Below are 27,234 nucleotides of genomic sequence, written 5' to 3'. Positions count from 1 at the left end.
ATCCGAATAAATTCTTTAGATAAATATCACCGTTTCCAAATTATGTATGACGAAAAAAATCGTTTTCTCCGATTATAACGTACCTTTATAAAATAAAAAAAGTCGAAATATATAATACTTGATTCAAGTAGTTTTAAAAGTACTTTTAAATCATCATTTTACAGAACTGTATAAACATAAATCTACCACCGGTTCGGCATGTAGATTCTACCGAGAAGAAATGGCAAGAAACTCAGTAGTTACCCTTTTTCGACATTTGAGATGTGTTATGTTAGTTAAATAGAATTATATACATATATAATATATCCTGCCTGAAACAACAAGAATTAGCTCCACGCTTTTTTATCATCTATAAAACCTTTTGTTGAATAATAATACCCTTTATTTATTAAAGTTTTTTTGAATTGATGTATCGGCAAAGTTAAAATAAGTTAATAAATGAATAAATATACTTACTTAATATATTCTTGCTAAGCGAAGCCGGGATGGGTAGCTAGTATAAAATAAGAAATAATCTTCATCTTTAATCTTACTTGATAATATCATTTGAGAATGAAATGATCGCCTTCAGGCCATTTTCATTTCATTATTTAATCTCAAACAAAGTATCGATGAGAAAAAAACATAGGTGCAATGTTTCTTTGAGATGTTTTTCTTAAATGTGAGGTATTTTTGTAATCTTTAGATTTATGACAATCATCATTTGTGACAAATAAACGGTACTTACTTTAATATTGGATAAAGATTTTTACTTTGGCTTCGAATCCATGTGTGACATTATTGTTTATAATTAAAAATACTGACAGTGCCTGTGGCTATCATCTAATCGGGTTATAAGTATAACATTATTAAAAGAATTTATAGTAACAAACGACTAACAAAAGAGTGCTGCACACACCTATTGAGGAGAGAAGAAGAGAAATAAACGTTATTTAGTTATGGAGTTTAGTATTGGAGCGTTTTTCACCACTTTAATGAGACAGTCTACAGTATGCGAGTTGTAAAATAATTTGAAAAGTGTCCTTGATATATATAGACAGTAACAGTCTGTAAATTTTCCACTGCTGGGCTAAGGCCTCCTCTTTGAAGGTTAGGAACATATTCCAGCACTCTGCTCCAATGTGGGTTGGCGGATTAACATGTGGCAGAATTTCATTGAAATTAGACACATGCGGTTGCCTCACGGTGTTTTCCTTCACCGTCGAGCACGAGATGAATCATAAATACAAATTAAGCACATGCCTGTGTTTGAACCCGCAATCATCGGTTAAGATTGACATTAGGACTGTAAGATATGTATATTAACCATTCTCTACGTTGTCAATGCACTAACTAACCGTAGGAACTTACTAAACTAAGGTTTTATGTCTTTTACTCACCTCGCATCTTTCATCATAAAACATACAACAAAGTCACTCGCTAAACAAATATATAACAAACAGAAATACTAAAATGTTCATTCAAATTATTCGGTGAAAGTAAAACTTAAGACCGACTTGTACTCTTTACAATTATTTGGATGTGATGAAAGCATGTTTAAAAGATCATTATCGTCTTCTTTAGAAGTTAATAACACTGCAAGAAAAACCATATGGCAGAACTCACGGCCTACCTGACGCGTCTTCCTCGGGAATTTCTGGTGCTTATTTACGACATTTACAGTATGACTTAGGCCTTATTCACTGGATACCACATGTCTTAAGATTTAAGATCAAGAGTAAACAAAAGTTAGAAAAATTAGTTCGTGAAATAATAACTTTAAAAACATTTAATCCAAGCCTCGGGGTGGTCCCATATTCGCTATACAAACAAATAGTTTTGCACATGCTTCAAGAGATATCCGGTTTTTTGCTGAACCTAAATAAATAACGTTTTCTGCAGACGTTTGAAGGCGATGCAAATAATACAATCTTTTGTTACATAGAAAATCTTAATAGAACATTATTTAAATAGTTTAGATAATTGCTTTATACGTTTTGAAATCAATAAATTTACTAATTTTATAAATAAAAGTACCTTTAGGAAAAAATATTATTATACAAAGAACATAATTCTGTATTATATATATATACAGAAACAAGAATGGCAAATAAGTGACTAGAACATATGGATCTCAATCAATGATTGCGGGTACAAACCCTAATAGGCCGAGTTTAAAATTCATCTCGTCCTCGGTGTTGGATGAAAATATACAATATGTTTATCCACATGGTGACATAAGTTGTTTATCAAAATATAATATGAAAAGAGGCATTTACTTGAATTCTTTTGCCAAATCTTGGGCTCTAAATTCTCAGACGTAACTTTTGCACTATTTGTTATTATGCTCTTAGGGAAAGTAAAGTTTCTAACGATAGAAATATAAATGGGATTAGGACTTACATCAAACTATAATTGTAATAAAATCCGTCTCCAAAAATTTTCTTCCATGTGATTATAATAAACTCTTTAATAACATTGAATGAAACTAGATGCTTAGAACAGTTGCTTACATTTTAAAACAGCATTATTTTGAAGTCAGTAAAATAAATAATATCAACATCTTCAAAACAGATGAAGATATCGATACAGATCAAAAACAAATCCATTAATTTCTACCCGTATCTCTTAGGGGTTACATTTGTTTACCATTTGGCTAACCACAATTGGCTAAGTCTGTAAGGAACGTATGTATATATGCAAATTTTCCAACACTTTACTTGGTGGTAGGGCTTTGTGCTGGGTGCTGGGTGGGTACCAGGTTTAAGACATTCTTCCGTCAAATAGCAATACTAGTATTGTTTTGGAGGGTTTGTTATTCAGTGTAACTACAGGCGCAAGGGATATAACATCTTAGTTTCTATAATTGGTGGCGCACTGCCAATGCAAGGAATGGATATATATTCCTTAGAGCGCTAATGTATATGGGCAGTGGTGACCACTTATCATCAGGTGGCTTATTTGGCCGTTCGCCATTATACACATATAATTAAAAAAACGTTGTTTAAAGTCAAAACATAAATTAATTCCCGTTAAAAAAGTTTTGAATGGTTATTGAATAGTAATATAATAACTCAATACGAGTTGTATTGTCGCCGTAAAATTGGTAGAAGTAGCTTTTTTTTACTAGTATAGAAATAAATAGAAAAGGATCAAAAATGAGAATCAAGCGGTTTACTCATAAATGATAATTCCACAGGTGCTTCAACAAGCTGGCAACATAGAGAGGCTAGGGAGGTTCCTCTGGTCCCTCCCAGCGTGTGAACGTCTCCATGCCCATGAGTCTGTGCTCAAAGCGAAGGCCATGGTCGCCTTCCACAGAGGAAATTTTAAGGAGTTATATCGATTGTTGGAATCGCACAATTTCAGCGCCCACAACCATTCCAATCTTCAAGAACTTTGGATGAAAGGTATACTATTATTTTGCTTGTATTTTCACGAATTGCAAAAAAAGATTGTTGTCACAACGCTTAACATCCAGCGCACATTGCTCTATTGATCAGTATTTGATTTTGTATTGCATCTTAGTTGACTTTTGGGCGTGACTGTCAATTTTCTGCGCCAATTCAAAAAAGGTGGCTGGAAGTTACAGCACATACTGTAAGCCAACCTAAAAATGTTCACGAAAGTAAGAATAAAAGGCCTGAATAATGACGTCCTCATTTAACTAAGAACTGATATACATATGATGATAGATAACACAATGTCACTTTACTTAACTAAAATAGTTTTATGATTATAAAAGAGTTACTACTGAGTATTTTGCCGGTTGATCTTGAATAAATTTTAACATTTAATTCAATATTTTAAAATGACGCATCAAAAGTACATATTTAGATCAGGTAGAGCCACAGCATCACTGCGGCGACCACGAATTCCTAGATGTTATGTCTTTTGTGCCCTTCATTATACCATCTCACTTAATACCAGATGATATGGAAGGATAATACGTTATATTGTGATCACATGTAGAAATAAAGAAATAAATAATTTACTCCAATCAGCACATTATTTGGAAGCTGAAAGACTAAGAGGTCGGCCGCTGGGCGCCGTCGGGAAGTACAGAGTTCGACGCAAGTTCCCCTTACCCAGGACAATTTGGGATGGTGAAGAAACTAGTTATTGTTTTAAGGTAATGTATTTAAAATATATATTTATACAGATAGACCCGGGCGTCAGGTTGTAAGTAATGTTCTGCCTATCTCCCTTCTCCCCAAATAAGATTTGTAAGAGATCTTGTCAGGCATTTCACCACTGGTTTCAGACTTAACCATTTCGGCGAGGAGACGCGCGGAGCTTAAGTACCTAACACTTTTGCAGTTAAAGCTACTTGTATCTTTATCTGCTTTTGCCGGAACATTTCTTTTACTCTTCGGTTGCCTGATAGAAATTGTGTTTGAACAATAAGATCACATGTTCCGATCACTGTAATGAATACATAATTCGTGATATTATTTTTCTTTGCTAATTTTAATAAGGAGTATGAACACTGGTGAATAATCTTTAATCATCAATATAATCTCTCATATCTCAATAACTCTATAATCTCATTTTAAACTGGTTGGAGGCCGTGTATATATGCCAAGTGATAGTAAATGGTAAATAGTAAGTAAACCTTCAAGAAAAGAGCGTACTCCTTCCTGAAAGGCCGGCAACGCACCTGCAAGCCCCCCGGTGTTGCAGATGTCCATGGGCAGTGGTAGTCACTTTCCATCAGGTGAGCCTCCTGCTCGTTTGCCACCTCTAACATAAAAAAAAAAGAATGGTCACCATCGCCCATTTTATCTATTTACGTCGCAAATTAGCCACCGATTTTGGGATCTGAGATGTTGATGAGTGAATGAAAAATGAATAGTTAAATTATATACGAATATAAAAAAAATACACATGAAAACACAGTGTGGCCGTTTCAGTTTTGGTTAAGAAATTAGACCCTCAAATCATATATTGAGCTATCTAATACCCAGATTTAAAAAAGTTCTGTCGTAGTATCACATTATTAAGACCTTATTTTGTATAACAGGAAAAATCTCGCACGGTCCTCCGCGATTGGTACCTCCACAACCCGTATCCGTCGCCGCGGGAGAAGAGGGAACTGGCGGAGACGACCGGCCTCACCACAGTACAGGTAGGTCGCAATACCACTTCCAACTTGCCATAGATGATTACGCCATTTTGTGAATTTCATGCCCAATTTGTCACCGGGTAATTTCCAGCGACAAATCCTCCTCAGCCCTCAGTTATGATTGAGTTTACGATTAATCTCTTTGAGGAATATCGTTAGATCGTTAAATTGTAAGTTAGTATTGGCTGCTGTTCAAGTGTGTGCGCAAGCAGGTGCACTCTCTATTCCCTCATAAGCCAAAGGCACCGCAACGCGACACGCTCAGACGCACGATACTTTGCATCGAGGTACCGCACTACCCACTTCAAACTTCCGAGTTGCTGAGAAACTATGTAGAAACAAATCAAATTCCTTTATTCTGTATGGAAGTACATATTACACTTACTTATTGATCATTGAAAAGAAAATACGCTGACCTGATAAGAACCGGCGAAAGAACTCATAATACTTAATTACGTTTCTGAACTTGAGATTTCGGATTTACAAGTCTATACGCTGGCCATAAACCAATGAAGCATTTAATTTATAAATATTGGCATATTCAAACGGAAAACATGATAAAACCGTCGAGCGACTGGTAATCTGATGGTAAGGGGCTACCACCACCTATATATATCAACACAGAGTCATCAACTTTGGAAAAGAACGATATGTTCACGTGATGGTTTGTGGTCACTAGCGCCTATAGACATTAGTACTTTATGGAATATTACCCAGTAATTACATTTCCAACGCGTCACCAACATTGGGAATGAAGATCTTATGTCTCTTGCGCCTGTAGTAACACTGGCTCACTCTCCCTTCAAGCAACAATACTATACTATTGCTTGACGTCACGACATTATAAAGCGCGTGAAATAAGGGGCAGCTACTTTTATCAGAACATTATTCAGTAAAACCTTTTCCGAAACACGCTGCATGTATAAAACAAAGTCGCTTCCCGCTGTCTGTCTGTCCCTATGTATGCTTAGATCCGTAAATCTATACAAGGAGTGTTGATGCGGTTTTTTTTAAAAGATATAGTGATTCGAGAGGGCTTTACTTTTGACGAGAAATAATGGCTCATTTACGAAGCGCTTTCAAGCATTAATCCTTAACCAATTAATACATTGTGCATTTAATATACATCAATATGGTCCGTAACTAACTGAAAAGGCTGTGAAAGCTTTACATGAAAACATTTATAGTATATTTAGTGTTAGCATTGCACACGTGCGAAGCCGGGCGGGTTGCTAGTCTAGTATAAGTTATACAAATATGGCCTAAGTATTTTTTCAGTTAGCAATTTAAAAAAAAGTATCCTCACTTACTACAGATTGTATGTTTAAAATATTAAATCCTAGAACATTATGAATATAACATCTGATGTTCAGAAGTAATATTCGTATACCTCGGAGTTTTAGGACGTGAAAAGTCATGAACGACAGTTAGTTACGTTGAGATTTTTTTCCACATCGCGTCTGCGGTGAGACGAGTAACGCGATACCTATCTACCGCTTCCTCAAAACCCAATAGATTATGTTACAGTCAAGTTTATTCAACGTTTGTTGAAATTGAGTATACTTATGATGAAAACGCTCATCGAAATATCTGATACCGTTTTTCAATTTTATTTATATGTTGACGAACTGTAGCAATAGTTAGGGTCGACTATATCAAAGAGCCTTTAAATACACAAGTCTTTTTTAAATACCGGTTTTCTACCCGCGGTATCGCCCATTTGAGTAGGTTTTACGTTTCCTAAATAATTGCTATAAATTAATTTAATTATATGCAATCCCGTCCGGCCCCCCATTTATGATCCACTGTAACTATTTCCGCCAAACACCAATACCTGGTACTGTAGTGTTCCAGCTGAGCCAGTTTAATTACAAGCATAAGGGATATACCATCGTAGTTCCTAATGCTGGCGGCGTGTTCATGATGTAATGAATGGTTAATATTTCTTACAGTGAAAATGTCAATAGGCGGTGATCACTTAACATAATTACCTATTTGATTAAAAAAAACTTTGTAAGTAGTAACAACCTGTTAATAGTTCATAGCTCTTATCCCGCCACGCTCCTCCAATGTCGTTTGGTGGTGGTCAAATTTCATCACGGGTTTATTTTAATTTTATAAAGTGTACACAGCGAACATCATAAAATTAAGGAAAAAATAATATGAACCGTTATCTGATTACTAATACGTACTTGCGTACTTATAACAAATGTAACTTATAACATATCATTCATAAAATACATTAGTTATAGATGTAGATCTATTCATTCACGAAGACGCCCCCCCCCACGTTATAATGATGGCGTGCGTTAGAATGTGTGAGTGACACATATTCATACAAGTCATCTTAGTGTGCGTGAGACTAAGAGTAAATAAACTTAACAATGGATATCTTATTAATATCCATTGTTAAGTTTATTTTTTTAAACATCAATTAATGTACATATACATACTCTTTTGTAACCATAACAGAAGAAAAACCAAGTAAACAACATTTGACAGCAAATTGACGCGATATCATTGGTCGAGAGCTTGATTAATCTGTGATATTCACTGTGGATTTGCGAAAAAATGGCGTTTTAAACGTCGATGAAACTGTTACCGGAATTTTGGAATTGTATTATAAATAAAGGTATATTAATCATAAACTCTCAGTAGCAGTGCGCAATGTAGCTGAGTTACTGGCAAATCGCATGAAATAGCTAAATCTAAGGTTTGTTTAACGTTGTTCCTACTTCCATTGGAATAGGCTATAAATCCTAATATTGATTTGAAACCAGACCATATGGAACGTCATAATTTGTAAAATAGATTAATTGCTATATTAATTATTTCAGGTGTCAAATTGGTTTAAAAACAGGCGACAAAGGGACAGACAAGCTGAACATAAAGACAGGTGAGTGTTTATCTATATACAAACATATTATATACGCGGAATACTACTAAACGACTCGTCACGAGGTTGCCGAACCTGCAGGTCCGGTTGACTTAAAATTTAGCCTTCTCACTCCTGTCGTGATGTAGACGCTCAATTAAAAAAGATTTTCCAAAAAGTACAGGAGTTTAGCTTTGTATGTATGTTAAACGTGCATAGTCAGGACGGACAAACTAGTCATTTATATTACATAACATAACATAATCAGCCTGTAAATTTCCCACTGCTGGGCTAAGGCCTCCTCTCCCGTTGAGGAGAAGGTATGGAGCATATTCCACCACGCTGCTCCAATGCGGGTAGGTGGAATACACATGTGGCAGAATTTCGTTGAAATTAGACACATGCAGGTTTCCTCACGATGTTTTCCTTCACCGCCGAGCACGAGATGAATTGTAAACAAATTAAGCACATGTAAATTCAGTGGTGCCCGCCTGGGTTTGAACCCGAAATCATCGGTTAAGATGCACGCGTTCTAACCACTGGGCCATCTCGGCTCATTTATATTAATGGTTTAAATATATATAAACGGGCAACGTAATTATAATGATATTGTAATAGTAAATTTGTATTAGTATTTGTTGTTTTGCAAATAGCAATTCTGAGGGCTAGTGCAATGGGATATTCTGAAGGGTATAAGATCATACTTACTTGGTGGCTAGATTTTGTGCAAGTCCAACTAACCACACAGCATATATTCTACCGCCAAGCCGCGGTACTTAGTATTGTACTGTTTCGGTATGAAGGGGGTGAGAGACGTAACGTCTCTTCAATGTTGGTGGTGCATTTGTTATGTAAGAAAGGATTACATTTTCATAAGATGCCAATGTCTATGAGCCACTTATCAGGTGGTCCAGTTGCACGTCCGCTGCCGATGCCCTAATGTGCGTCCACACATGTGTATCCACCATCCCGCACTGAAACAGCGTAGTAGAATATGCTCCAAACAATATTAATTACCAACAAATTATTATTACTTCTTACAATGCGAGTTATATCTGTGAGTGGTACCACTTACGTAATGGCATTCTATGGTGGCAGGAAGAAATATAAGCTTTTATTTTTTATTTTGTTTATGTTAGTTCTAAGAACATGTTTGGTACTGACATAAATAAACTGCCATTAAAATATATCATTAATTTACAAGGTTGTATAAATTGTAAAGCAAGTAATCTTACATAATCATAAAGATGTACTTCTGATTGATTATGTCCAAAATCAAAATCAAAATATACTTTATTCAAGTAGGCTTTTACAAGCACTTTTGAATCGTCATTTAACAAACTATATTAAGTGAAGCTACCATCGGTTCGCAATGCAGATTCAACCGAGAAGAACCGACAAAGAACTCAGTAGTTACTCTTTTTCAACATTTAAAAATACAAAGTCATGTTAGTTAAATACAATTATATATGTATGTTATATATCCTGCCTGGAAGTCCACGCAAGACATAGTGTACTTACATTCATTCCCTCACTCTAACAATCCGATCGGATAACAAAACACGACCGAAAACAGTTCAAATGCAGGATCTTTTGCAGTAGCTTTTCATTTCAGTATCCGAGTGTGATGGCAACTTCAGAATTTCGCTACCCGGGTTTTGATTCTAGGCCGTGATTCGAAGCCGTATAAGACAGACTCTAGTCCGAGGCATAATTATAATATAGCAATAAACATATATATATATATTAAACATAAAGCTGCAGTATTAAGCTATAGATAGGGAAGCACTCACCCACCAGCTAGACTTTGTAACACGATACTATTACAACATATAATCAAATACAAACTAAAATCGACTTTAACACTAACGACATAGAGTACATTTTATAATAATAGAAATTTAATTTGAAATGTCAAACGATAATAGTCTCTATTCAAACGCAATAATGTCTATTTTCAATATAGATTCCGAATTAAAAAAAAAAATGCTTATATTTATAATGGTTTTGTTTTTAACCGACTGAGCTGAAATAGGTTAAGTTGTTCAATGCACTGAAATAAATATGTGTATTTCTTACTTTTAGTCAGTCATAGTTGAATTAGCATATCTATGTTTATCCAATGTAAGATTTTAAATTGACATGGTTATTTTTATTACTAACAGTATTTAAAAAAAAATTAATTTTTATTTGGTGGAGCTTTTTAAATACATATATGTATATCCAAGTTTTTTTTCTATAAAAGGTAGATGGATTGTGCCATCTAATGCCATTACATTGCCATCAACTTTGGGATCTGAGATGTAACCCCTCTTGTGCCTGTAGTGCTATCTCAGTTAACCTTCAAACCGCATCACTCAACAATACCAAGTGCTGCTGTTTGCCGGTAGAATATAATTATGATGAGTAACCTACCTAGGCGGGCTTAGCATAAATCAAAATTATACACCAAGGAATTTGAAATAAATGAACTATTAAAAAGATACGCGCGTAAGAAGTTCTACTTCTTCGGCGTAATTAAAAATTATCCTTAATTGTATTTACTTAACGATCTCCGTGGTCGAGTGGTGTGTACACCGGTTTTCATGGGTACGCCACTCCGAGGTCCCGGGTTCGATTCCCGGCCGAGTCGATGCAGAAAAAGTTCATTAGTTTTCTATGTTGTCTTGGGTCTGGGTGTTTATGGTACCGTCGTTACTTCTGGTTTTCCATAACACAAGTGCTCTAGCTACTTACATTGTGATCAGAGTAATGTATGTGATGTTGTCCAATATTTATTTATTTATATTACGAAGATATATAGTTAGTATTAAATACGAAAGACATTTGAAAATACTAGATAAGGGCTTCAAAAATTTCATTAACGATTAATTTTAAGCTTTATTTCTCAGTATTCAACACCTACTCTGCCTGATGAATTATCCGACCCTGTGAACAGGCACGGAGCTAAGTAAATTAAGCTAACAATTACATATCCTGTAATATGTCCGTCTTTTCATTACAATAAACAATGATGCTCTATATTTTACGGTTCGTAATTGTAGATCAGTAACCGGTCGTTTTTTAGTTACGCATAATGAGGCGTTAAAATTTTGGCAATTTATTGTGATTTGTAGGGACGCTTGAATTACGTTTCGTAAACAATTTGACCACTCGTATGTAAAACGAATTGTTTTGAACCCAGGCACTGAGTTTTCATGCGTTTATAATGAATTCAATCTCTATCATTGACAATTTCTGATACATGTATTTCCTCTAACACGCATTGGAACTGCGCAGTGGAATAAGCTCTACGCGTTAGCCCAGCAATGGGACATTCACTTAAAACCGAATCCAGTAGAAATACGAATTTAACAAAGTATAATTCAACTGACAAACTCATAATATATTACCTTAAAATTCGGTTAAACATTTCTCCTGTATTATTTCCCGTCCGTATATAAACAGTTGGAGTGTTTGCGATCGGTGTGAGGGAGAGAGCACATTACGTGCGAGCGAGACGGGTGTATGTAACATGACACCGCCACATCTGCGCTCTAAAAGCGAACAGGGCCGAACTCGACTCGACAATTTGCATGGTTTTAACCGACTAGGAAAATGTGTATTCAATATTTGTTTATTATTTGGTTTTAATACCTACTTTTAATTTAAAGGGAAAGTGTGTTATGGGGTTGATTTGTACTTATTTGATGTAAATTTGTATATAAGTCTAAGAGTAACAGGTATTCTTTTTATCCCGCAAAAATGCTCGGATTTTAATACGTTTGGTAAAAAGTATTTATTGCGAACATTTCACTTCATACTGTGTCAAGATGTTTCGCATATTCTCATACTAAACTTTTTAAAATAGACAAATTAAGTTTTCATACAAAAAATCAATAGATCATTTAGAATAAAATGTACATTATATGTTAGATCGCAGCTGGAAAACGTAACAGTATAAGAAGTAAAACATTGCGTCAGAAATGTTACACATCGATACTTTGGATGTAACAAGTTGCAATTGAAAGGTTCACCTAAAATAATACAATATTAGTTTCAAGTAATTCTAAATTATAAACGAAATATTGTACAATAGATACAAAACGTATTATCCTCTCGAAATCATTCTACCGTATACAAACAGGTAGTTCAGAGTATTAAATATCTAAAGCGAGGCGCCATCATTGTGTCTCAGACGAACATCTAATTTCTAAATCTTTGTGCTCGATGAAGTGGAAATATGTGCTTCAATGGACTTATTGCCGACTTTGGGATTTAAAAAAAAAAAGCTATTCGACCTCCACGGTTCTGAAAACTCCTTTTTGTTTTATACTTAATAAAGTTTATTCATTTGCAAAAAATTGCAATTTTAATGGCATTCGTTGTACAACGTATATATTTAAGTGTATTTGATTACATACATTATATTTGGTTGTAGGGCTTTGTGCAAGCGTTGGTAGATATCATTCTCCCATTACACATACATATATTCTACTGCTAAATAGTAATATTTAGTATTGTTGTGTTCGGGCTGAAAAGGTGAAGTATTTAAATATGATGAAAAAATGACGTTGATTCAAAAACGCTTCACTGTGAAGTTTACTTGAATAGAATTGATTTGATTTGAAGGAGCTGTTAACTACAGGTAAAAGGAACAAACCATCGTTGTTTAGTTCCAAGGTTGGTTCATTATATTTACTTACTATTACTTCAGTTACGTATCATTTATATCCTTGGGCTCATCTCGCCTTACAGGGCGTTTAATCAAGTAAAACGAGCGAATTGTTAAAATTCCCTTTTAGGTATATGTACACAAAGTACGTCCCTGTCCGTTGACATAGTTATTCTTTATGATCTCGCTAGACAGACAAACTGAATTCTATTTTAATGTCATAGTTAATTTTGTCACCAGATAACTAGTTTTATGGCGTGAATTTGTACTGTTATATATTCAACTAGTTGTGCCCGCGACTTCGTGCGCGTTTGAATTTAATAAAAAAGCGTGACTTTATTATTATTTTACGTATGATTCTAAAATGAAAAGTATCTGCAGTTCTGCCAGTGAAAGTCCCGTCAAAATCGGTCCAGTCGTTCCAGAGATTAGCTGGAACAGACAGACAGACAGACAAAAATTGTAAAAAATGTTATTTAGGTATATTTACCGTGTATACATACATATGCATTTAGTAAAACGCGGTTATTTTAATATTACAAACAGACACCCCAATTTTATTATATGTATAGATATAAGAGCACTCTGTATAATTATCACTTTTGATTAGTATTGTTTAGTTAGTAATTACATTATATGCTAATTATAAGTGGCGAGTTCTGAACATAGTGTACTATAACATAGCCCTCTAGCATATTGTCAAATATTGTATACAATATATCCAAGGAAAATTTAATTATTTTTTATAAATATGATATATTATTAAAACTCTGTAATGAATTCAATAATAATAATAATTATTATTTTCTGGCATTGGTTGGCTGACGAGTATGTGGGCCACCTGATGGTAAGTGGTCACCACCGCCCATAGACAAAGGCGCTGTAAGAAATATTAACCATTCCTTACATCACCTATGCGCCACCAACCTCGGGAACTAAGATATTATGTCCCTTGTGCCTGTGATTACACTGGCTCACTCACCTACTAACCGGAACACAACAATACAGAGTACTGTTATTTGGCGGTAGAATATCTGATGAGTGGGTGGTTTTAATGCTGCAAACTTTAATGCTTAATGCTTGTTGACTTCCAGGCAGGAGACATAACATACATAATTGTATTTAACTAACATTACTGTATTTTTAGATGTTGAAAAAGAGTACCTACTGAATTTCTTGCCGGTTCTTCTCGGTAGAATCTACATTCCGAACCGGTGGTAGCTTTACTTTAAATAGTTTGTTAAACGACGATTCAAAAGTGCTTGTAAAATGCACATGAACTCTTATTACAACATAATTTAATATTAAATATTTTTATATTCATTAAATTTTAACCCTCCCTGAGTAAAATTGTAATTTTTATTAGATTAATAAAAAAAAATGTTTTTATACGTAAGTTATTATACTTACATCTGTTTACTCATGAAAGCGAGCCATTCGATAAATCACCGGTATACAAATATAATTTAATTTGTATTTTTGTTGCTAACTTTTCTCTTACTTAGTCATCTCACTTACACTAGGACGTCTTGTAATCACGAATGTCACTCGTAGGAACTAATGCAGGTCGCTAATTTATGCTTTGTGTTTGGATAGATTTATAAAAGTCAAGATTTCATTAAAATCTAATGTCATTCGCGTGATATACAATCTGATAAATTACCTTACAAAAATTGATATGAATAAAAAACCAAAACTATTCTTTATTCAAGTATAGCACTTGAATTATCATTCATCAATTCAACAATGTAACATACATTATGAATTAATGTAAAGCTAATACTGGTTCGGAAAGTAGATTCTACTGAGAAGAACCGGCGAGAAACTCAGTAGTTACTCTTTACCACCATTAAAATTACAACGTATGACAAAAAATTACAATTAATTTTATATCATATCCTGTCCAGAAATCAACAAACACTAAGTCCAAAGTCTAATACTCAGACCACGGTTTTTAAACATTAATATAAATGCGCGTAGAGCCTAAGTATCCATTATAAAAACATATTGCACACAATATAATTGTGTTTACAATGACTATTCATTTAATTTGAGAAAAAGCGTAATTAATACTGACTCATATTCAAGCCGATCCTTTTCGATAGAATCTACATTCCGAAACGATGGTACCTTAAACTTAAATCAATTTAACATGACGATTCATAAGTAATTAAAGCAACCTACTTGAAATGGAATTGCATAATAGTTTATATTTGGTAAGTAAATTAATTATATTATTTCCACCAACACGCATTGGAGCAGCGTGGTGGAATATACTCCTTCTTCTCAAAGGGAGAGGAGGCCTTAGCCCAGCAGTGGGAAATTTACAGGCTGTTAATGTTTAAAAAAGTAAATTAAATGATGAAATCTTATCAATATTAACAAAAAACATTCTCAATTAATAATTATAAATAAAAAAAAAACTTAAAGGTTCCAACTACCGAACAAAAAATTCTGTTTGTCTATTCACATCCGAGTCTAAGTCTAGCGGTGGTAAAAAAAAAAACAAAATAAAACAAAATGGCCGCTCGCAGCCGTGGTATCGGGTTACCTCAGGGGCGGCCTGTCAGCGAAGATACGTCATTTTGTGCTTCAGCCTGATCGAACCCGACTACCCATTTTATACCCGTCTATATTGACCGAAACATGATACTCGCTGGGGCTTCTTCGCTATTAATTTTACCAATATTTATCGTGAATCGACCGAGAATTAAAGAAAATTTCAAACGAAGAAATGATTTTCATTTGACTCTTTTGCATACTAGACATGTCTCATTTTATTTGCGTTAAATTTGTTTCAAAATGAAATAATAGAAAATCCTAAAGCCTAAGAATATTGACGGAGGCAGAACAACACTTTTTATCACGAACATAGTTTGTAGTATATTAGCTACCTACTTAGATTTACGTATTCCATGCGTATTGCTAATAACTCTGCTAAATTGTGTACTACTAACAGTTTTTTACTAATATATCTTTATTTATAATACAATGCTATAATACAATACCGAACTACTTATAAACACTTTAATATTACTTCCAAAGTTAAGATATCGGTTTCGTCGCCGTTCAAAACGATCAAAATCATCATAGGTTAAAAAATATCATAGATTATTTAAGCTTTCACCATATCACGTCAATTCAAGGTCAGAGGTATTCGTCGATCTCTTGTCCTCTCGTGGTTGGAATAAATTGAAAGATCAACAGCCAGATAGAGTTACTTTCGCATTTATGATGTTAGTATAGAATAGATATAAGATTATAGATATAAGATATAATCGGTGTGTGTTACAAGCGTTACCGTGTGTCCGCAGCGGCGGGGCGGGCGACAAGCAGCTGGACTCGTCCACGGACGACGACAGCGACGCGCCGCACGCGGCCGCCGCGCACGCGCCGCCGCTGTACCCGCTGTACGAGCACCCGCTGGCGCACCTGCAGTACCACCACTCGTGACCCCGCCACCACTGCTAGGCGTCGCGCCGCCTTCGCACGCATCTCATCACACCTACGCTCTGCATTCGGTACTGAAACTATGTGAACTGCTCGGGTAGCGCTAACGAAACATGTTTTAAAAGTGTCGATTTTGTTTTGTATCTTATCTTAAATCTGTCTGGATAAACGAGACCCGAAGGGGGACTCGACTGTATATAGAATTGTAAAGCTGATATTACCGTAAACACGTTCAACCGACACACGCGTGGTCAAAATGACGCCGCAATACAAAATACATACTTAAATTAATTCATTAATTTTTACACATCGATTAAGACACAAATCTAAGATAAAGTTTTATTGTTCATGCAAAACGTCCTACATTGAATCACTGTAAGGTAACTGTACTGTTGACAAAACAGTTACTCCGTAAGAACTCACTTCTCACTCGTACATTATTCGTGAAATTGTGATACGAAATTTTGATGCGTGTGTCCTTTAAATGTTATGATTATTATTCTGATATTTCACGATCGTGATGAGTTTCTAGTTCTCACAGATCTAATGTTGTTTTTATAATTCGTTTATAAAAAGTGTGTGGAAGCTATTTGCATTCTGTCATATATAAAGTACAGTAATTAAAATTTTATTTATTCTTAGTGAAATTTAGAATCGTTTTAACATGTGATTTTCATTAATTTCTTGTCCGAATCGGTCGACAATTGATCAATCATAAACAATATCATATTAAGATCATAAATTACCAAATTAAATTAAACTGTAACGAAAAAAAACCGTTTCATTTAAAATGAAAATAAATGAAACGAAACGAGATATACGTTTCTGAACCGATGACGTAGAATAGTCTGAATATGTGATCAATAAATTGGCTTCCTATCGTTATTTTTAGTTTTTATCCTTCAATTAACTCATTTATAATAATTTACAATACTCAGATGTTAAGCAATATATAATATTATTGTAATTTAAAATAAACTGCCAAATTTATTTATATGTACGTCGCATTTTCATTTTTAAGTTTAACATTTATTTCTTAGATATCGACTACACCTTCGACCGAGTGAACCGAACGCGACCCTTCTAAAGCTACGACCATATCTTTGCGTAGCTATTACGATTTGAAATTGTTATTTTAATGTTACTTAGTTTCTATACCTCACACATCATATATTTTATTGCCAAATACAAATATGTAGTTAATATTGTTGTGTTCCAGTTTGAAGGGTGAGTGAGCCAGTGTAACTACAGGTACGGGATATATACGGGATATCTTAGTTGCAACAATGGTGATCTAAGGGATGATTAATATTTTTTTACAGTCTATGGGCGGTGACAATAGCCATAAGGAGACCAACTGGTCGGTCTTGTTATCTAAAAAAAATAAAATAAAAATTAGTATATCCTACTACACAAGATATACTTTTCCTAAACGTGTTCGATTTAAATGTTCACATGTGTTTTGAATAGCTTTGCGTACAATGAGCTGAATCCCTTATAAGCACGTGTCAAAGTTGAAACTCACCCCTTACTGGCATCCCTATTCCTAACGAAAACCTAGCACGTTGTTGGATGATATAGAAACAAAAAATTCTTGACAAAAGGCATGTTTTAAAAGATTTTTTTTTAAAAGTATAGTATCAATGCCCCCTTTTAAGGAATTACTAATATTAAACTTAAAGCTAGTGCAAACAGTGAAGACGCTGATAGCCCAGGGGTCAGGATGGGACTTGCGACTTTTCACATTCCTTAAGCCTTTGTGCTGTTGAGGCTTGAATCCCAGGTAAGATATTGTATTCGTCGTTTTAGCGCATCAGGCAGAGTTATAATTTAATACCCGCGTTTGCCGAACACTCGGCCATTAGTGACGACGCTGCTAGATATGATATTTCACAGGTATATCTTCCACATTCACCTATTTTCACAGATGTGGTCGTAGCTTAAGTATCGGTTATCGCTCAAGTCAGACGTGTTTAATCCATTAATTCTAATATTTAAAACGATCATTTTTTTTTTTCTTTTATTTATTATTTCTTTTAAATGTTATTCTAAGTGTAAATATAATGAGTTATTTATAATATGTCACGACATTGTAGATATAACTGCATATATATATATATATATTATTTATATATTACATAACATACTATATGTATTGGTAACATAATCGATATTTCGTTAATAAAATAAATTGAAATAATATTAGCGTTTGTTACATTGATTTGAAAATCTTAACACAATTTTTTTTTAAATAATGTCTCCTCTGAATATATATTGTTGTAAAAATTTGCTCAATTGTGATTTTATTTAAGATACATAGTACAATAAAATGCGTACAAAAATGCAGTTAACCATTGGAGTCGTTTTACTATGGAGAAGGGGGGCTTTCGTCTCAGTGGCTCCATGCTTATTTAGGATAAAATTATGGTTTACTAGTTCCTTTCTGTGGGGACATCAAGTCCAGCCATAAACCTAGTGATACCAATATATACGTCAGACACGTTTCAACCAAACATTTTCACTTAAATTCCAAATATCACGCGCACCACCTAGATATCCGAAAATCCACAACAGCGCGATTTTTAAGACACTTTCTGCCTCGCACAACCACTCTGTGGAACCAGCTTTCGCCGGCGGTTTTTCCGAACCGATACGACTTAGGAATCTTCAAGAAAAGACCGTCCTCTTTCCTGAAAGGCCGGCAACGCACCTGCAAGCTCCCCGGTGTTGCAGATGTCCATGGGCGGTGGTAATCACTTTCCATCAGGTGAGCCTCCTGCTCGTTTGCCACCTCTACTATAAAAAAAAAAAAAAACTTAAACTTAAAAATAATCATAATGTGGTTAAATCATATAAATATCTATAAATTCCAAGTTTTATCGTTATTATCTTTCATCCACCCTCCTGTCCTTATCCCAATTTTACTCGGGGTCGGCGCAGCATGTCTTCTTCTTCCATACTTCTCTGTCGGACGTCATCTCACGAGTAACATTATTTCTAACCATATCGTCTTTCACACAATCCATCCATCGTTTCTTTGGTCGTCCCCTACCTCTATATCCATCCACATCCATTCTCAAAACTTTTCAATAATAATAATATTAAAAAAAATGATTGTTAATAATCGTTACAAAGGTAAAAATATTCTCTTTTTTACAATCGAAATAATAGGTTGAAACGACATAATAAAACTCCTTTGTAATAAATTTTATAAACTACATTTTGAAACGTCATTAATCACATCAGTAATTAATAGATAATAGACGACCTCCGTGGTCGAGTGGTGAGTACACCGGTTTTCATGGGTGCGTCACTCCGAGGTCCCGGGTTCGATTCCAGGCCGATTCGATGTAGAAAAAGTTCATTAGTTTTCTATATTGTCTTGGGTCTGGGTGTTTGTGGTACCGTCGTTACATCTGATTTTCCATAACACAAGTGCTTTAGCTACTTACATTCGGATCAGAGTAATGTGTGTGATGTTGTCCAATATTTATTTAATATTATTTATTATTATTATTTATAGTGGAAGATAATTGAAAAATAGAACCTAACCACAATATAGAAAGAGACCAAGCAATTGTGCGTCCACTAACTACCTATTAGTTTAATATACTATTCAACTACTTCTGGGGTAATGCAGCTGACATTAATACTATTTTTGTACTGCAGAAGAGGGCTATTCGTGCAATTTATAACCTGGGCCCAAAAGATTCGTTAAGAGATAAATTTAAAGAAATTAAAATAATGACTGTCGCTTCTCAATTTGTTTTTGATAATGTTATGTATGTACGCAAAAACATAAACGATTTTCCCAGAAATTGTGACGTACATTCTATTAACACTAGGAACAAGAATAAACTTGTTACTCCAAGTACCCTATTACACAGGGTTAGTAACTCTTTTTTGGGGCAATGTATACGTTTTTACAACAGGATCCCAGAAAACGTTCAAAATTATTCAATTATAAAATTCAAAAGAATCGTTAAAGAGCGTTTGTGTGCTAAAGGATATTACAACACTAATGACTTTTTAGTTGACTGCACACCTTGGGAATGAAATGATCGCCTCCAGGCTGTTTCAAATAACTAAAATATAATTATTATTGTACATGCAAAATGGAAAAAAAAAAAAAATATCCCGCTGAGTTTCTTTCGCCGGTTCTTCTCAGGTCCGAGGTGCTAAATTCCGAACCGGTGGTAGATTTTTGACAATCAATAAGCAAGTGTAAACACTTCTATATTGAATAAAGATTTTTGATTTGATTTGATTTGATTTGAATGTATATTGTAACGCAACAGCTTATCATCAATATTCCACGGTTAGGCACAGATCTCTCTGAAGGATAACTCTTGGATGAAATTATTTCATGTTATGGATACACAGAGGGCAGAATTAACCAAGCCCGTCTTATCCCAGGAAGAAAAAATCCGGACGCCGCGCGTTAGGTGCTTCGCCGGGAATGGGCAAGCTTGAAACGATTAGTTTGGTGCCCTAAAAGTTCTTTTAATTTTTTTTTCCAATGGTAGTGAATAATGCCAGGCTACTGCCAGTTACTGAGAGTCCAACTCACCACAGATTCCAGGAAAGCGAGACGGAAGATGTTACAGGGCAAACGATTAGATTTGTTTATGTAGAATTTAACGAGGCATAATTCAGACACCATTTGGCTTGCTACTGAAAATGTACGGAGATGACAGATACTAGAATTTAAAAAAAGATTGTAAACGCCTGTTATGTAAGTCTACTACACGTAAGTAAAACGAATCTTTTAATTTTAATAACACATTGAAAACTACTTTAAAATCAGTTATTTGGATCATTTATTTTACAAGGTCAGCTTTCCTATCACTTGTTAGGAAAGGATTTTTCAACTTTAGTAGGTGATGAGGGATGAAGCTTTGTTTGAGACTCTTTGTTCTTCGAAGTTAGATTACTTTACCAGTACAAAGTCGGCCAGCTATCACATAAATATCAAGGTCATTACCACATCATTCCTGCCATTAGTCGCTCCTTTAACAGTGCGTGCGTGTGCGCAATGATTCTGTTTACGTTTGGCCTGCATGCTATAATAGCAATAAATATTAACGACTTTAATTAAACTTTAAATACAGCTAAAATATTTTACAGATTTTATTGAAATGGATTTAAAGTTGTGTCAAATTTATATAATGTTTTAAATTACTTCTCTGTATAGACTACTCTGTATACACCATTGAGGGTACAGGTTGGCAAAAGTTAGACTTAAGCCTCCTCTTCTTCCACCACGCTGCTCCAATGCGAGTTAATGGATATACATTTGGTAGACTAACATTCGACACTTGCAGCTATTCTCACGATATATTCCTTCACCGCCGGGAATCAGATGAATTATTAACACAAATCCAGCGTATCAATCTGGACCTAATCACTGCGCCATCTCGGCCAATATTTAAATATATGTATAATAATAATAAAAACAGTTAGGAACCATGGATAATATAGAACATATATAAATGTAGCTATATGAGTAGGAGACGATATATATTTATATATACAAAAAAATTGTCGAATAATATAAAGAAGACTTTTTATTGCTTATGCATTAATACAGTTTAGAGTCTTAAGTAGAACCGGGTGAAACCGCAAGATCTAAGTAGTATTGTATGAATTGTGACTTATTTGTAGATTTAAACTCTATTATATTAACATTTCTGGAAAAAGCATGATAATTCATGCTTTTTATAGGCTTATGCTGACAATTGTTTTTTTGATTTCTAGGTCACACATGTTAGCTTAGGAGGCAGGTTTTACAGTCTTGCAAAAATAATAAAGTATAGTCGAGAACAATATCACTATGATCAAATAGAAATAGTGAAATGAGTAATTACAAATTAAAAATTAATTGAATGCGAATTTTTTTTTTATTTTGAAATATTTTCTAAAATATGGCGACAAGATATAAAAAGGTTTTATTTGTGTCTGATATCTTTACTTTCTGTAATGTTGTTTATCATATAAAATAAATATATTATTTTAAACCTTTAAAACATAAGAAATACATGCATCAGGATTTGATCCTATCCTCGGCAATGCAATACATTATCTGAAAATTTGCAGCGAATATATTATTTAAAGAAAATTTAATCCAAGTGTTCAAAATGTTTGACATTTTCTAGAGCTGTTTGGGTGATACTTTTACCATTCCTGGCGTTTAAAAAAAATGTTGTTGCCTAAAATAAGTACCAATATGATGTTTTAAAAATTTTATAAATAATAATAATAAAAAATAAAGGCAAGTAAATAATATTAGGTATATGATATATTGTATCCGAGTGTACTGAATTTAGAAGAAATTGTATTTAAGCGTACTCTTGATCCGTTCAGTTATAGTTATTCAAAGTGATTTAGATACAACACTCGACGAATGGTAAGTCGTATTTTATTATTAATTTATACAATTTAATTAAGTATATATCGACTCCAACACCCATAGACATTAGCAAGTCTATAAATATCACTTTTGAATTGATGATGGAATTATTTAGATTTTTATAGTTTTAAAAAACAATTAAAAGAAATTTTGTCGAAATAGAATTAATTATATATTTGACATTCATATGAAATGTTTTGAAAAGATTTTTTATTGCAAAGTATATTAAAGGTTTGTGTACATAGAGGTTTTTGTAACGCAATCTCGGTCTAACGACTGGATGGAATACAAGATTGATTTTTAATTAAACCGAGGAATAACACGACCCTAAATTAAAAAAAAAAAACTCATAGTAAAAAAAAATAAGGTTGTTGTATCTGTATACGTATATATCTGACAATGTAACGATTATTTCTGAGATTCGGCTATTTAATTGAAATTTTATCAATTTGAATTTCAGAAAAAAACTCATTAAAAGAACATCAAAATGGTTTCAAAATTATTCCCCATACTCTTCATGCTGCCGGCGATCTACGCTAAGATAGAAGTAGATATCACCGCCAAAAACAACGAAGTCAATGATGTCCACATAACGGGCGCTTCCGTGGCTATCTTAGGCGAAAAAGACAAATCCACCTTTGGTCTCACCGAAGACAATTTAAAGAAAGCAATGGAAAAAATGGGAATGAACCCTGACAACATATTCTTCAACAGTCCCACGCCCTGGGGCGACTTATTCAAAACACTGCTCTGGGAACCCACTAGAATGTCTTTCGAGCCCAAAAAAGCATCGATTTTGTCGAAAAATTCCGAGCAAGTTTTGATCAAATCCAAAAACATCCACAACAAAAACGCGGAACCTTTAACTCTTAAGATAGATATGAAACAATTAGTTAAGAATACTGTGACGTCAAAATGGAGCAAGGAAGGCGAATTGGAAGTTGGAAATATTCATTACAAATTCAATTTGAACGTGCCTGAAATTGAAGATTTCTCCTTCATGTCAAATGGACTTGAAGATATGGAGAGATTCGTACCAATGACTATTGGAGGGATGTCTGAAATAACACTGAAACCCAAGCAAGATGTCGTCGCAGAATTATACGCTACGGCTACGCACACGATGGTACGAGTGGATTATGAGACCAGATTAACTGGAAACGTCGCTTTGAACTTCGATAAAAAATACGAAGGTCATCGTTTCTGGTCCGTTGATATCAACATGCTTTTGACGGCTGGAGAATTGAAGAAGGTCGTGCACTCCTCTGAGATTATTGAAGTTGTACATTTCTCTGAACCCAAGGTCTTGGTTAAGGACGCAACAACAGGCCATGTTATCTTTACAGCTCCCTTAAAAATGTATTGATTTTGTCTTAAATAAATGTTTTAAAGCTTGTAAATTGTATTTTTATTCTATCATTATAGATTAAAAAGCAACAAAAACAAATAAACTTATAATATTTAAAATAGCATTATAGTATAGCCTTTCAAATGACTTTACACTTGTGTTTTAAAGAAGTAGGTACTTAAATTTTTATATTAATGAAATTCAAAATAACTACGTACCTAACACTTGGACAGATTTTTCTTTATTAATATAAATATATTATATGTATCTCTTCAACACTTAACTATTAATTAATTTTAACATTAACTTTGTTAACTGTAAACTTGTTTTACTTTTCTAAATGCAATATTTAAAAATAAAAAAAATTATTCAGTAGATATATATATAACCTAATTAATAAAAATTGAAGATTTGTCTATGTCTAAATATCATTGCTTTAGATTAGTAACTATTATAGTTGGCAGTATGCCTTAGGCTATGTAAGAATAGCAACTATGCCGACCGTCACAGTAGCACGCGAAAGCGATCCTGTGGCGCCCGCTGAAAAGACGGAAAGGGTACCGATGGTTTTTTAGTGGGTCATGCAAACAAAAATTATTTATACATTTTGTTATATTAAAATAATTATTGGTAGCTTTACGTTTAAATATTAAAAAAAATATTTAATTACGTTAAAAAATGAATAAATAAAACAGGCAAATTGACCAACTGGTGGTAAGTGGTCACCACTGCCTATAGACATTGCTTAGTACTGCAAGAAATATTACCAAATCCTCATATCACCAATACACCACCAACCTTGGGAACTAAGGTATGTCCCTCCAACACTTGCCCTGCACAACAATACTAAATATTGCTGTTTGGCAGTAGAATATATGACGAGTCGGTAGAACCCCCCACCAAGTAAAATCTAAACTCCAACACCATCGTTGCTTAAATTCTAATTTAGTAGTCAGGAATCGGTTATCCATAGAAAATAAATACAATATTGTTGCTTTATAAATTTTATTAAGCAATTTGAGCTTTACATAAGTCAAAGTAGATAATTGTTCATTAATTGAAAAAAATAAATAAAACTACCCTAAAATATTCTAATTATTCCCTAATACATAATGGCGATAGCGTAACGAGATAGAAGTTACATCATTTTCGGCACAGCAAACCATATTGCGAATTAAATCAACCATTCGTAACATTTTCATTTAAAAGCCCTTAATAGTGATTATATTATCTGTGGTCTGGTGTTAAAAGGGAAAATTCAGCCCCGTCTTAAGCACAAAAAGCGCCACGTTACACCCAGTGCTCTGGTGATCTCCCCTCCCCAAATATTTTTCATCGGTGATTTCAATTTGGCCATTATCGGCAAAGCAATCCAGTTCGCCTGGTTAAGCACTCCCTGTACCATAGGTTAAGACGGGTCTGGCCATTATTAATAATATTTACTTTTCGTTATAATAAAAAAAATGAACATAAGTTGGTCGTTTCATGCTTTTTGCGTAATATTATATAAGTTACGTGAGGTTTATGCTATTTTAGGATAAATACATTTATTGATTGAAATTGGCAAAATGTTTGTTACTTTGGACCTTTTAGCACCAGGCCACATATTTGATAATAAACTTCTTCTAGTGATGTTTTCGTCGCATTTAACGTAAGTATCTACACTTGCAGTACGATATATAATAATCATTTAAATTTCCAAACAATTTCATTTAAATATTCAGACTGAGTCATATTAATGTTAATTAATTAATTATTCGATTTTTTTTTTTATGTCACCTGACGTGTAATACGTTTAGAAATTATATTCATTAATAATGATTGATAGATTGAAATATAATTAAATATCAGACAATTTTTAAATACTCTAAACTTCGATTTCGAATCGAATCGCTTCTCAAATTAATTTTTGCTTCTTAAATGTCAAATTTTGACAATTTGTTTACTTATAAACAGGACAATTCTACCAACGTTCCAGATTCTACTTACAATCCAACATCCAATATCCCTCACAAAAATTAACCTTAGTTTTATCGTAACTGAGGATCAATTCTATCTATTTATAGCAGTTACGAAAAGATCCGATTATATAATATTCCGATTCAACATCGACCGAACACCGTTAAATCGATACAGAATATTTACTCGCCTAAATAGCAACGATTACGTTTCGATTCGATTGCGATAAACTGTGAATTTGTTAGTAAAATTTGGAGACTGTGCTGTCCCTTTCTTTCTAATGTCGAATGTATAATGACAAAAAGAGAGAAACAATATAAAACGTCCGCTATACAGAGTGTACCAGTGAGAGCGCATGTAATTATTTAAACGGAATAGATTCTTCTAACTGTAATAATGACAGATTCATTAATTTCAATGACTCTCCAAAATTTATATATTTTTTTAAATAATTATCTTGTTTTAAAATCCATAATAATAAATGCGATGGAGTGTTTGTCCATTTACAAACAATTAGTGTCTTTTGTTTGCTAATTTATATTCTTGCAAAGCCAAGTTCACTTAGAAATTTTCATGGGATCGAATTGTTCATATCTTTTCCAAAGTAATAATTGTTCGAATATAGATAATATAACTGTTTGAAATTTGAAACTAGAATTTGTAATGTACATACGAACTTTTACTATATTTTATTATATATACTTTGTACATATGAGTCGAATAAAATTAACGACTATTTACACTTAAGACTTAATTGAAGTAAATTAAAAAAAAACATTGCAATTATTTGACGGTACTACTAATCTTTGACGTTATAAACGAATAAAGTTAAACAAACCATAGATTTACATAAATATGCACAACAGACAGTTCTTGAATAAGATATATTTATTTAAATTCAACACACGGTAAGTCGAATATCCAACTAACGACTTGTATCAAATTTAATTCTACTGCTAAAGCTGTAATAATTACTTCTTCGACATTCGAATTCTCATTTTTGGAAACCACAATGAATAATAGATTATTCAATAACGACCAATGATATCGCTTCAATTCAAGGTCACAGTTGCGTTAACTATTCACGTTAAATTATTATCAGCTTGCATTTGTAAGAGTTACGCCATTTTGCTAGATGTCTTAGTGTGCGTGAGACGCTTAGACATAAGGGCAGCAAAGAAATGAAAATTAGAATAATTGTTGAGTTTATTTTATAAAAAAAATATATATTTAATTTAACGGGGCCTTTTTAGTGACTAGATCTTTAGTCGTCATGTGATCGCGGCTATAGACAGTTCATGTTTATTAATATAACCTTAAATTTACGTGTCTGCGATGAGCTTCGAGTTCTAACAAAAAACCTCTACTGTTAATCGTAAAAAATAAAACGTGAAATAATTAAAATATTTTTTTAATCAGTTTTATTCAATTTTTA

At 33.7% G+C, this 27,234-nt stretch overlaps 2 protein-coding genes across 2 annotated transcripts in view; both read left to right on the top strand.

The window, feature by feature from the left end:
• LOC113404895 (homeobox protein six1a) overlaps positions 1 to 17,083 on the top strand; it is a 42,497-nt gene extending 25,414 nt beyond the window's left edge. The window contains exons 3-7 of the mRNA XM_026645969.2: positions 3,179 to 3,389; positions 3,984 to 4,111; positions 5,003 to 5,107; positions 7,942 to 8,000; positions 15,948 to 17,083. Of these exons, the coding sequence (XP_026501754.1) occupies positions 3,179 to 3,389; positions 3,984 to 4,111; positions 5,003 to 5,107; positions 7,942 to 8,000; positions 15,948 to 16,086 (642 nt within the window). The 3' untranslated portion in view covers positions 16,087 to 17,083. The remainder of the gene's footprint in view (positions 1 to 3,178; positions 3,390 to 3,983; positions 4,112 to 5,002; positions 5,108 to 7,941; positions 8,001 to 15,947) is intronic.
• A 5,328-nt stretch (positions 17,084 to 22,411) lies between these two features.
• On the top strand, positions 22,412 to 23,892 carry LOC113404896 (spherulin-2A-like). Its single transcript, XM_026645970.2, has 2 exons — positions 22,412 to 22,489; positions 22,953 to 23,892. The coding sequence occupies exon 2, from the start codon at positions 22,980 to 22,982 to the stop codon at positions 23,856 to 23,858; it is 879 nt and encodes a 292-aa protein (XP_026501755.2). The 5' UTR covers positions 22,412 to 22,489; positions 22,953 to 22,979; the 3' UTR covers positions 23,859 to 23,892.
• The last annotated feature ends 3,342 nt before the right edge of the window (positions 23,893 to 27,234 follow it).

The sequence above is a fragment of the Vanessa tameamea genome, chromosome 27 (assembly GCF_037043105.1).
Source record: "Vanessa tameamea isolate UH-Manoa-2023 chromosome 27, ilVanTame1 primary haplotype, whole genome shotgun sequence".
In the NCBI taxonomy this organism is placed as follows: domain Eukaryota; kingdom Metazoa; phylum Arthropoda; class Insecta; order Lepidoptera; family Nymphalidae; genus Vanessa; species Vanessa tameamea.
The sequence above is the reverse complement of the archived record's forward strand: the minus strand, read 5'-3'. Positions and strand labels throughout refer to the sequence as shown.

Coding starts and splice junctions, on each gene's coding strand:
- LOC113404896 (XM_026645970.2), top strand. CDS start 22,980: ATGGTTTCAAAATTATTCCCCATACTCTTCATGCTGCCGGCGATCTAC.